Here is a 13,134-nt window from a genome sequence, read left to right as displayed (position 1 = left end):
CCACTGTTGAGACAATCTAAAAATGAAAACAAAAAAATTCTGGATTTTTGTTTTTTTTCTTTCCCCAAAGTATTTGACCACATGGCAATCAGTAAAAATGGCGGCTCTCAAAGATCGGTTCAAGTCCAAAAACAGCACCAGACTCAAATTGCAGTTGAAATGCTGCAGGTACGTACATGCCTTGTGGGGAAACTGTTCTGGACCCGTCAGTCGACGCAGAATCCTCCGAGGAAGCCGTCCGCCGCACGTCTTTGCCTTTCCAGATCGACTTCCGTCAACCTGCAAATTGGCAACAGCAAATTACAACAACAAAATGTACATTGCACTTCATTTAACTCATTCGCTCGCCGCCATTTTCACATTTCGCAATCCCGTTCGCTTGACTGGATTTGGACTGATTTTGCAAGGCCTGCAGAAAATTGTCTTTATTGCTTTCAAAACATGGAAGCTACCAAAACACAAAAAAATATATATTTTTATCAGTTTCCGTTTTGCATCCATTAGCATTACAAAGCTTTATCGATTGTCACAATTGAGCTTTGTTTTGTTTTTCCCAAAATTTGAGAAAAAAAAATTATAGTAAAGCTTTTTTTTTTTTAAACATCCATGTAAGACATTTGGGGAAAAAATATATAGTAAGGCATTTCATTTTTTCTAATATGACCATGGAAAGTAAAGCATTAAAAGCATTTTTGAACTACCATGTGTAGTAAGGCATTTATTTTATTTTTTACAAACAAAACATTCATGTAGGGCATTTTGAAAAAAAAAAATACTTTTTGTAAGGTGTTTGTTTTTTTTAACTACCATGTATAGTAAGGCTTTATTTTTATTTTTTTTATGAAACGACCATGTATAAGGTGTTTTTTTTTGGGGGGGGGGGGGGGTATTTATTTAGGGACAGATAACTATTTTTTTATTCCCATCTGTATTATTTTTATACCTGTATTTAATTTCCACTTGCGTTCATTTAGTTTTACTTTTGGCAGTTTTGGTCCTTTATAGGTATGACGAAATGACTTTTGTTTTTGTTTTTCTCTCCACCAACACACCTGAATCAAATGATCAGCTCAGCAGCCAGCTGCTACACAATCCTGATTTGCTTCAGGTGTGCTGGAGTGACTGAAACATGGAGAAAAAAACAGGTTCGAGGGTTACCTGTCCAATTAAAAAAAGAAGACAGACAAGTCAATACATTTCAAAGTGGAATTACTCACTTTAATTTCCATGCACACGTCTTTCAGATAAACTATTTTCAGCTTGGAACCAGTTTCCAGCATACTTTCTTTACCTGCCTTTTTTGTCCTCCACAAAATAAAAAAACGAATTTGTATCAATGACCCCCCTCAGAACTGCGCTCTGAACTTCATTAATGTATTTTACCCTCAACTCGACCATCTTGACCTCTGACAGACAAAAAGTCGTTCAATGACACAAAAGAAACAAACAAAACGACAATCATTTATACAATCATTGACGACCGTGTGCTCAAACGTTTCCTGGCGTGAAACTCTTGCAACAAACGAAGAGACGAGGTCAGGCGCTCACCTGGAAAAGAAAACGCCACACGGTCCTCCAGGTTGCTGCACTGCGCTCGACGAATCCTCCGCGCACCTGCTTCCAATTCCAAACGAGCTCCTGCAAGCAATCACGTTGAAAAGCCAACCTTCTTCTTCTTCTTCTGCTTTGCACTCGAGCGCCACCCGGTGGTGACCTGCCATGACGATTGCCTTGGCGTGACAAAATGCTTGCTTTTGACAACACCAAAATGAAAGCGAATCCCGAATTACGGACGACCAAAACCACCCCACAAAAATTGGTCATTTTAAAAAGAAAAAAAGAAAAAGACGACTTGGTGACTCCATGGTCATCTTTTTTTCTTAAAAAACAAGAACAAAAACAATGTAAAGTAGGGCTGATTGTTTTTTTTTTTGTAAATTATCATGAATATTAGTACAGCTTTTATTTAAAAAAAAAAAAAAAGTAGTAAGGCATCTTTTTTTTTGTCCATGTATAGTAAGTCATTTTTTTTAAACCGCCATGTATATTACAGCATATTTTTCCCCCAACCAAAGGCTTTTTAAAGACCATGTATAGTAAGACGTTTATTTTTTTCTTTTTAAAAAGACCATGTATAGTAAGGTGTTTATTTTTTTCTTTTTAAAAAGACCATGTATAGTAAGGCATTTACGTTTTTTATTTTTTTTAAATGACCATGTATAGTAAGGCATTTATTTTTTTTATTTTTATTTTTAAATGACCATGTATAGTAAGGCGTTTATTTTTTTATTTAAAAAAAAAAAACGTGTATAGTAAGGCATTTATTTTTTTTATTTTTTAAAAATGACCATGTATAGTAAGGCGTTTATTTAAAAAAAAAAAAAAAAAAAGACCATGTACAGTAAGGTGTTTATTTTTTTAGTTTTTTTAAATGACCATGTATAGTAAGGCGTTTATTAAGAAAAAAAAAAAACACAATAAAAAACGCCTTACCAGTCGTTTTTTTAATCAAAAAACGCCTTACTATACATGGTCATTTTTTTAGTCAAATAAAAAACGCCTTACTATACATGGTCGTTTTTTTAGTCAAATAAAAAACGCCTTACTATACATGGTCGTTTTTTTAGGGGGGAAAAAAAACGCCTTACTGTACATGGTCGTTTTTTTAGTCAAATAAAAAACGCCTTACTGTACATGGTCGTTTTTTTAACAGAATAAAAAACGCCTTACTATACATGGTCGTTTTTTTAGCCAAATAAAAAACGCCTTACTATACATGGTCGTTTTTTTAGTCAAATAAAAAACGCCTTACTATACATGGTCATTTTTTTAGTCAAATAAAAAACGCCTTACTAGTCGTTTTTTTAGTCAAATAAAAAACGCCTAACTATACATGGTCGTCTTTTTAACAGGATAAAAAACGCCTTACTATACATGGTCGTTTTTTTAGGGGGGAAAAAAAACGCCTTACTATACATGGTCGTTTTTTTAACCAAATAAAAAACGCCTTACTATACATGGTCGTTTTTTTAGTCAAATAAAAAACGCCTTACTATACATGGTCGTTTTTTTAGTCAAAAAACGCCTTACTATACATGGTCATTTTTTTAGTCAAATAAAAAACGCCTTACTATACATGGTCGTTTTTTTAGTCAAATAAAAAACGCCTTACTATACATGGTCGTTTTTTTAGGGGGGAAAAAAAACGCCTTACTGTACATGGTCGTTTTTTTAGTCAAATAAAAAACGCCTTACTGTACATGGTCGTTTTTTTAACAGAATAAAAAACGCCTTACTATACATGGTCGTTTTTTTAGCCAAATAAAAAACGCCTTACTATACATGGTCGTTTTTTTAGTCAAATAAAAAACGCCTTACTATACATGGTCATTTTTTTAGTCAAATAAAAAACGCCTTACTAGTCGTTTTTTTAGTCAAATAAAAAACGCCTAACTATACATGGTCGTCTTTTTAACAGGATAAAAAACGCCTTACTATACATGGTCGTTTTTTTAGGGGGGAAAAAAAACGCCTTACTATACATGGTCGTTTTTTTAACCAAATAAAAAACGCCTTACTATACATGGTCGTTTTTTTAGTCAAATAAAAAACGCCTTACTATACATGGTCGTTTTTTTAGTCAAATAAAAAACGCCTTACTATACATGGTCATTTTTTTTACAGAATAAAAAACGCTTTACTAGTCGTTTTTTTAGCAAAATAAAAAACGCCTTACTATACATGGTCGTTTTTTTAACCAAATAAAAAACGCCTTACTATACATGGTCGTTTTTTTAACCAAATAAAAAACGCCTTACTATACATGGTCGTTTTTTTAACAGAATAAAAAACGGCTTACTATACATGGTCGTTTTTTTAGTCAAATAAAAAACGCCTTACTATAGATGGTCGTTTTTTTAACAGAATAAAAAACGCCTTACTATACATGGTCGTTTTTTTAACAGAATAAATAACGCCTTACTATACATGGTCGTTTTTTTAGTCAAATAAAAAACGCCTTACTATACATGGTCGTTTTTTTAATCAAATAAAAAACGCCTTACTATACATGGTCGTTTTTTTAACAGAATAAAAAACGCCTTACTATACATGGTCGTTTTTTTAATCAAATAAAAAACGCCTTACTATACATGGTCGTTTTTTTAACAGAATAAAAAACGCCTTACTATACATGGTCGTTTTTTTACAGAATAAAAAACGCCTTACTATACATGGTCGTTTTTTTAGCAAAATAAAAAACGCCTTACTATACATGGTCATTTTTTTAGTCAAATAAAAAACGCCTTACTATACATGGTCATTTTTTTACAGAATAAAAAACGCCTTACTATACATGGTCGTTTTTTTAGCAAAATAAAAAACGCCTTACTATACATGGTCGTTTTTTTAGGGGGGAAAAAAAACGCCTTACTATACATGGTCATTTTTTTAGTCAAATAAAAAACGCCTTACTATACATGGTCGTTTTTTTAACAGAATAAAAAACGCCTTACTATACATGGTCGTTTTTTTTACAGAATAAAAAACGCCTTACTATACATGGTCGTTTTTTTAGCAAAATAAAAAACGCCTTACTATACATGGTCGTTTTTTTAACCAAATAAAAAACGCCTTACTATACATGGTCGTTTTTTTAACAGAATAAAAAACGGCTTACTATACATGGTCATTTTTTTAGTCAAATAAAAAACGCCTTACTATACATGGTCGTTTTTTTAACAGAATAAAAAACGCCTTACTATACATGGTCGTTTTTTTAACCAAATAAAAAACGCCTTACAATACATGGTCGTTTTTTTAACAAAATAAAAAACGCCTTACTATACATGGTCATTTTTTTAGTCAAATAAAAAACGCCTTACTATACATGGTCATTTTTTTAGTCAAATAAAAAACGCCTTACTATACATGGTCGTTTTTTTAGTCAAATAAAAAACGCCTTACTATACATGGTCATTTTTTTAGTCAAATAAAAAACGCCTTACTATACATGGTCATTTTTTTAGTCAAATAAAAAACGCCTTACTATACATGGTCGTTTTTTTAGTCAAATAAAAAACGCCTTACTATACATGGTCATTTTTTTAGTCAAATAAAAAACGCCTTACTATATACATGGTCGTTTTATTAGCAAAATAAAAAACGCCTTACTATACATGGTCGTTTTTTTAACCAAATAAAAAACGCCTTACTATACATGGTCATTTTTTTCACAAAATAAAAAACGCCTTACTATACATGGTCGTTTTTTTAACAGAATAAAAAACGCCTTACTATACATGGTCGTTTTTTTAACAGAATAAAAAACGCCTTACTATACATGGTCGTTTTTTTAGTCAAATAAAAAACGCCTTACTATACATGGTCGTTTTTTAACCAAATAAAAAACGCCTTACTATACATGGTCGTTTTTTTAACAGAATAAAAAACGCCTTACTATACATGGTCGTTTTTTTAACAGAATAAAAAACGCCTTACTATACATGGTCGTTTTTTTAGTCAAATAAAAAACGCCTTACTATACATGGTCGTTTTTTTAGTCAAATAAAAAACGCCTTACTATACATGGTCGTTTTTTTACAGAATAAAAAACGCCTTACTATACATGGTCGTTTTTTTTAACAGAATAAAAAACGCCTTACTATACATGGTCATTTTTTTAGTCAAATAAAAAACGCCTTACTATACATGGTCATTTTTTTAACAGAATAAAAAACGCCTTACTATACATGGTCGTTTTTTTAGCAAAATAAAAAACGCCTTACTATACATGGTCGTTTTTTTAACAGAATAAAAAACGCCTTACTATACATGGTCGTTTTTTTAGTCAAATAAAAAACGCCTTACTATACATGGTCGTTTTTTTAACAGAATAAAAAACGCCTTACTATACATGGTCGTTTTTTTAACAGAATAAAAAACGCCTTACTATATACATGGTCGTTTTTTTAACCAAATAAAAAACGCCTTACTATACATGGTCGTTTTTTTTACAGAATAAAAAACGCCTTACTATACATGGTCGTTTTTTTTAACAGAATAAAAAACGCCTTACTATACATGGTCGTTTTTTTAGTCAAATAAAAAACGCCTTACTATACATGGTCGTTTTTTTTACAGAATAAAAAACGCCTTACTATACATGGTCGTTTTTTTTAACAGAATAAAAAACGCCTTACTATACATGGTCATTTTTTTAGTCAAATAAAAAACGCCTTACTATACATGGTCGTTTTTTTAACAGAATAAAAAACGCCTTACTATATACATGGTCGTTTTTTTTAACCAAATAAAAAACGCCTTACTATACATGGTCGTTTTTTTTACAGAATAAAAAACGCCTTACTATACATGGTCGTTTTTTTAACAGAATAAAAAACGCCTTACTATACATGGTCGTTTTTTTAACAGAATAAAAAACGCCTTACTATATACATGGTCGTTTTTTTAACCAAATAAAAAACGCCTTACTAGACATGGTCATTTTTTTAACAGAATAAAAAACGCCTTACTATACATGGTCGTTTTTTTAGCAAAATAAAAACGCCTTACTATGCATGGTCGTTTTTTTAACCAAATAAAAAACGCCTTACTATACATGGTCGTTTTTTTAACAGGATAAAAAACGCCTTACTATACATGGTCGTTTTTTTAGGGGGGAAAAAAAACGCCTTACTATACATGGTCATTTTTTTAGTCAAATAAAAAACGCCTTACTATACATGGTCGTTTTTTTAACAGAATAAAAAACGCCTTACTATACATGGTCGTTTTTTTAACAGAATAAAAAACGCCTTACTATACATGGTCGTTTTTTTAACCAAATAAAAAACGCCTTACTATACATGGTCGTTTTTTTTACAGAATAAAAAACGCCTTACTATACATGGTCGTTTTTTTAGCAAAATAAAAAACGCCTTACTATACATGGTCGTTTTTTTAACAGAATAAAAAACGCCTTACTATACATGGTCGTTTTTTTACAGAATAAAAAACGCCTTACTATACATGGTCGTTTTTTTAGCAAAATAAAAAACGCCTTACTATACATGGTCATTTTTTTAGTCAAATAAAAAACGCCTTACTATACATGGTCATTTTTTTACAGAATAAAAAACGCCTTACTATACATGGTCGTTTTTTTAGCAAAATAAAAAACGCCTTACTATACATGGTCGTTTTTTTAGGGGGGAAAAAAAACGCCTTACTATACATGGTCATTTTTTTAGTCAAATAAAAAACGCCTTACTATACATGGTCGTTTTTTTAACAGAATAAAAAACGCCTTACTATACATGGTCGTTTTTTTTACAGAATAAAAAACGCCTTACTATACATGGTCGTTTTTTTAGCAAAATAAAAAACGCCTTACTATACATGGTCGTTTTTTTAACCAAATAAAAAACGCCTTACTATACATGGTCGTTTTTTTAACAGAATAAAAAACGGCTTACTATACATGGTCATTTTTTTAGTCAAATAAAAAACGCCTTACTATACATGGTCGTTTTTTTAACAGAATAAAAAACGCCTTACTATACATGGTCGTTTTTTTAACCAAATAAAAAACGCCTTACAATACATGGTCGTTTTTTTAACAAAATAAAAAACGCCTTACTATACATGGTCATTTTTTTAGTCAAATAAAAAACGCCTTACTATACATGGTCATTTTTTTAGTCAAATAAAAAACGCCTTACTATACATGGTCGTTTTTTTAGTCAAATAAAAAACGCCTTACTATACATGGTCGTTTTTTTAGTCAAATAAAAAACGCCTTACTATACATGGTCATTTTTTTAGTCAAATAAAAAACGCCTTACTATACATGGTCATTTTTTTAGTCAAATAAAAAACGCCTTACTATACATGGTCGTTTTTTTAGTCAAATAAAAAACGCCTTACTATACATGGTCATTTTTTTAGTCAAATAAAAAACGCCTTACTATACATGGTCGTTTTTTTAACAGAATAAAAAACGCCTTACTATACATGGTCGTTTTTTTAACCAAATAAAAAACGCCTTACTATACATGGTCATTTTTTTCACAAAATAAAAAACGCCTTACTATACATGGTCGTTTTTTTAACAGAATAAAAAACGCCTTACTATACATGGTCGTTTTTTTAACAGAATAAAAAACGCCTTACTATACATGGTCGTTTTATTAGCAAAATAAAAAACGCCTTACTATACATGGTCGTTTTTTTAGTCAAATAAAAAACGCCTTACTATACATGGTCGTTTTTTAACCAAATAAAAAACGCCTTACTATACATGGTCGTTTTTTTAACAGAATAAAAAACGCCTTACTATACATGGTCGTTTTTTTAACAGAATAAAAAACGCCTTACTATACATGGTCGTTTTTTTAGTCAAATAAAAAACGCCTTACTATACATGGTCGTTTTTTTAGTCAAATAAAAAACGCCTTACTATACATGGTCGTTTTTTTACAGAATAAAAAACGCCTTACTATACATGGTCGTTTTTTTTAACAGAATAAAAAACGCCTTACTATACATGGTCATTTTTTTAACAGAATAAAAAACGCCTTACTATACATGGTCGTTTTTTTAGCAAAATAAAAAACGCCTTACTATACATGGTCGTTTTTTTAACAGAATAAAAAACGCCTTACTATACATGGTCGTTTTTTTAGTCAAATAAAAAACGCCTTACTATACATGGTCGTTTTTTTAACAGAATAAAAAACGCCTTACTATACATGGTCGTTTTTTTAACAGAATAAAAAACGCCTTACTATACATGGTCGTTTTTTTAGGGGGGAAAAAAAACGCCTTACTATACATGGTCATTTTTTTAGTCAAATAAAAAACGCCTTACTATACATGGTCGTTTTTTTAACAGAATAAAAAACGCCTTACTATACATGGTCGTTTTTTTAACAGAATAAAAAACGCCTTACTATACATGGTCGTTTTTTTAACCAAATAAAAAACGCCTTACTATACATGGTCGTTTTTTTTACAGAATAAAAAACGCCTTACTATACATGGTCGTTTTTTTTACAGAATAAAAAACGCCTTACTATACATGGTCGTTTTTTTTACAGAATAAAAAACGCCTTACTATACATGGTCGTTTTTTTAGCAAAATAAAAAACGCCTTACTATACATGGTCGTTTTTTTAACCAAATAAAAAACGCCTTACTATACATGGTCGTTTTTTTAACAGAATAAAAAACGCCTTACTATACATGGTCGTTTTTTTAACCAAATAAAAAACGCCTTACTATACATGGTCGTTTTTTAACCAAATAAAAAACGCCTTACTATACATGGTCGTTTTTTTAGTCAAATAAAAAACGCCTTACTATACATGGTCGTTTTTTTAGTCAAATAAAAAACGCCTTACTATACATGGTCGTTTTTTTAACAGAATAAAAAACGCCTTACTATACATGGTCGTTTTTTTAACCAAATAAAAAACGCCTTACTATACATGGTCGTTTTTTTAACAAAATAAAAAACGCCTTACTATACATGGTCATTTTTTTAGTCAAATAAAAAACGCCTTACTATACATGGTCATTTTTTTAGTCAAATAAAAAACGCCTTACTATACATGGTCGTTTTTTTAGTCAAATAAAAAACGCCTTACTATACATGGTCATTTTTTTAGTCAAATAAAAAACGCCTTACTATACATGGTCGTTTTTTTAACAGAATAAAAAACGCCTTACTATACATGGTCGTTTTTTTAACAAAAAAACCGCCTTACTATACATGGTCGTTTTTTTAACCAAATAAAAAATGCCTTACTATACATGGTCTTTTTTTTTACAGAATAAAAAACGCCTTACTATACATGGTCGTTTTTTTAACAAAATAAAAAACGCCTTACTATACATGGTCGTTTTTTTTACAGAATAAAAAACGCCTTACTATACATGGTCTTTTTTTTTACAGAATAAAAAACGCCTTACTATACATGGTCGTTTTTTTAGCAAAATAAAAAACGCCTTACTATACATGGTCGTTTTTTTAACCAAATAAAAAACGCCTTACTATACATGGTCGTTTTTTTAACAGAATAAAAAACGCCTTACTATACATGGTCGTTTTTTTAACAGAATAAAAAACGCCTTACTATACATGGTCGTTTTTTTAACCAAATAAAAAACGCCTTACTATACATGGTCGTTTTTTTTACAGAATAAAAAACGCCTTACTATACATGGTCGTTTTTTTTACAGAATAAAAAACGCCTTACTATACATGGTCGTTTTTTTAATCAAATAAAAAACGCCTTACTATACATGGTCGTTTTTTTAACAGGATAAAAAACGCCTTACTATACATGGTCGTTTTTCTAGGGGGGAAAAAAAACGCCTTACTATACATGGTCATTTTTTTAGTCAAATAAAAAACGCCTTACTATACATGGTCGTTTTTTTAACAGAATAAAAAACGCCTTACTATACATGGTCGTTTTTTTTACAGAATAAAAAACGCCTTACTATACATGGTCGTTTTTTTAGCAAAATAAAAAACGCCTTACTATACATGGTCGTTTTTTTAACCAAATAAAAAACGCCTTACTATACATGGTCGTTTTTTTAACAGAATAAAAAACGCCTTACTATACATGGTCGTTTTTTTAACCGAATAAAAAACGCCTTACTATACATGGTCGTTTTTTTAACAAAATAAAAAACGCCTTACTATACATGGTCATTTTTTTAGTCAAATAAAAAACGCCTTACTATACATGGTCATTTTTTTAGTCAAATAAAAAACGCCTTACTATACATGGTCGTTTTTTTAGTCAAATAAAAAACGCCTTACTATACATGGTCGTTTTTTTAGTCAAATAAAAAACGCCTTACTATACATGGTCGTTTTTTTAACAGAATAAAAAACGCCTTACTATACATGGTCGTTTTTTTAACCAAATAAAAAACGCCTTACTATACATGGTCGTTTTTTTAACCGAATAAAAAACGCCTTACTATACATGGTCGTTTTTTTAACCAAATAAAAAACGCCTTACTATACATGGTCGTTTTTTTAACAGAATAAAAAACGCCTTACTATACATGGTCGTTTTTTTAACCAAATAAAAAACGCCTTACTATACATGGTCGTTTTTTTAGTCAAATAAAAAACGGCTTACTATACATGGTCATTTTTTTAGTCAAATAAAAAACGCCTTACTATACATGGTCGTTTTTTTAACCGAATAAAAAACGCCTTACTATACATGGTCGTTTTTTTAACCAAATAAAAAACGCCTTACTATACATGGTCGTTTTTTTAACCAAATAAAAAACGCCTTACTATACATGGTCGTTTTTTAACCAAATAAAAAACGCCTTACTATACATGGTCGTTTTTTTAACAGAATAAAAAACGCCTTACTATACATGGTCGTTTTTTTAACCAAATAAAAAACGCCTTACTATACATGGTCGTTTTTTTAACAAAATAAAAAACGCCTTACTATACATGGTCATTTTTTTAGTCAAATAAAAAACGCCTTACTATACATGGTCATTTTTTTAGTCAAATAAAAAACGCCTTACTATACATGGTCGTTTTTTTAGTCAAATAAAAAACGCCTTACTATACATGGTCATTTTTTTAGTCAAATAAAAAACGCCTTACTATACATGGTCGTTTTTTTAACAGAATAAAAAACGCCTTACTATACATGGTCGTTTTTTTAACAAAAAAACCGCCTTACTATACATGGTCGTTTTTTTAACCAAATAAAAAATGCCTTACTATACATGGTCGTTTTTTTAACAGAATAAAAAACGCCTTACTATACATGGTCTTTTTTTTTACAGAATAAAAAACGCCTTACTATACATGGTCGTTTTTTTAACAAAATAAAAAACGCCTTACTATACATGGTCGTTTTTTTTACAGAATAAAAAACGCCTTACTATACATGGTCTTTTTTTTTACAGAATAAAAAACGCCTTACTATACATGGTCGTTTTTTTAGCAAAATAAAAAACGCCTTACTATACATGGTCGTTTTTTTAACCAAATAAAAAACGCCTTACTATACATGGTCGTTTTTTTAACAGAATAAAAAACGCCTTACTATACATGGTCGTTTTTTTAACAGAATAAAAAACGCCTTACTATACATGGTCGTTTTTTTAACCAAATAAAAAACGCCTTACTATACATGGTCGTTTTTTTTACAGAATAAAAAACGCCTTACTATACATGGTCGTTTTTTTTACAGAATAAAAAACGCCTTACTATACATGGTCGTTTTTTTAATCAAATAAAAAACGCCTTACTATACATGGTCGTTTTTTTAACAGGATAAAAAACGCCTTACTATACATGGTCGTTTTTCTAGGGGGGAAAAAAAACGCCTTACTATACATGGTCATTTTTTTAGTCAAATAAAAAACGCCTTACTATACATGGTCGTTTTTTTAACAGAATAAAAAACGCCTTACTATACATGGTCGTTTTTTTTACAGAATAAAAAACGCCTTACTATACATGGTCGTTTTTTTAGCAAAATAAAAAACGCCTTACTATACATGGTCGTTTTTTTAACCAAATAAAAAACGCCTTACTATACATGGTCGTTTTTTTAACAGAATAAAAAACGCCTTACTATACATGGTCGTTTTTTTAACCGAATAAAAAACGCCTTACTATACATGGTCGTTTTTTTAACAAAATAAAAAACGCCTTACTATACATGGTCATTTTTTTAGTCAAATAAAAAACGCCTTACTATACATGGTCATTTTTTTAGTCAAATAAAAAACGCCTTACTATACATGGTCGTTTTTTTAGTCAAATAAAAAACGCCTTACTATACATGGTCGTTTTTTTAGTCAAATAAAAAACGCCTTACTATACATGGTCGTTTTTTTAACAGAATAAAAAACGCCTTACTATACATGGTCGTTTTTTTAACCAAATAAAAAACGCCTTACTATACATGGTCGTTTTTTTAACCGAATAAAAAACGCCTTACTATACATGGTCGTTTTTTTAACCAAATAAAAAACGCCTTACTATACATGGTCGTTTTTTTAACAGAATAAAAAACGCCTTACTATACATGGTCGTTTTTTTAACCAAATAAAAAACGCCTTACTATACAT

At 30.3% G+C, this 13,134-nt stretch overlaps 1 protein-coding gene across 9 annotated transcripts in view; it reads right to left on the bottom strand.

Moving 5' to 3' along the window:
- LOC144010741 (uncharacterized) overlaps positions 1 to 13,134 on the bottom strand; it is a 256,051-nt gene that overhangs the window by 5,203 nt on the left and 237,714 nt on the right. For 7 of the 9 annotated variants that reach the window (XM_077511193.1, XM_077511194.1, XM_077511191.1 and 4 more), the window contains 2 exons: positions 1,549 to 1,714; positions 177 to 279 (listed from right to left, as the gene is read on the bottom strand). In XM_077511193.1, the coding sequence (XP_077367319.1) occupies positions 177 to 279; positions 1,549 to 1,714 (269 nt within the window). Of the gene's footprint in view, positions 1 to 176; positions 280 to 1,052; positions 1,123 to 1,548; positions 1,715 to 13,134 lie in introns of all 9 variants that reach the window. The other 2 variants (XR_013281319.1, XM_077511197.1) reach the window with 2 other exon arrangements.

This window comes from Festucalex cinctus, chromosome 21, assembly GCF_051991245.1.
Source record: "Festucalex cinctus isolate MCC-2025b chromosome 21, RoL_Fcin_1.0, whole genome shotgun sequence".
Taxonomy (NCBI): domain Eukaryota; kingdom Metazoa; phylum Chordata; class Actinopteri; order Syngnathiformes; family Syngnathidae; genus Festucalex; species Festucalex cinctus.
Note: the sequence above shows the minus strand (reverse complement) of the source record. Positions and strands in the feature narration are given on the sequence as shown.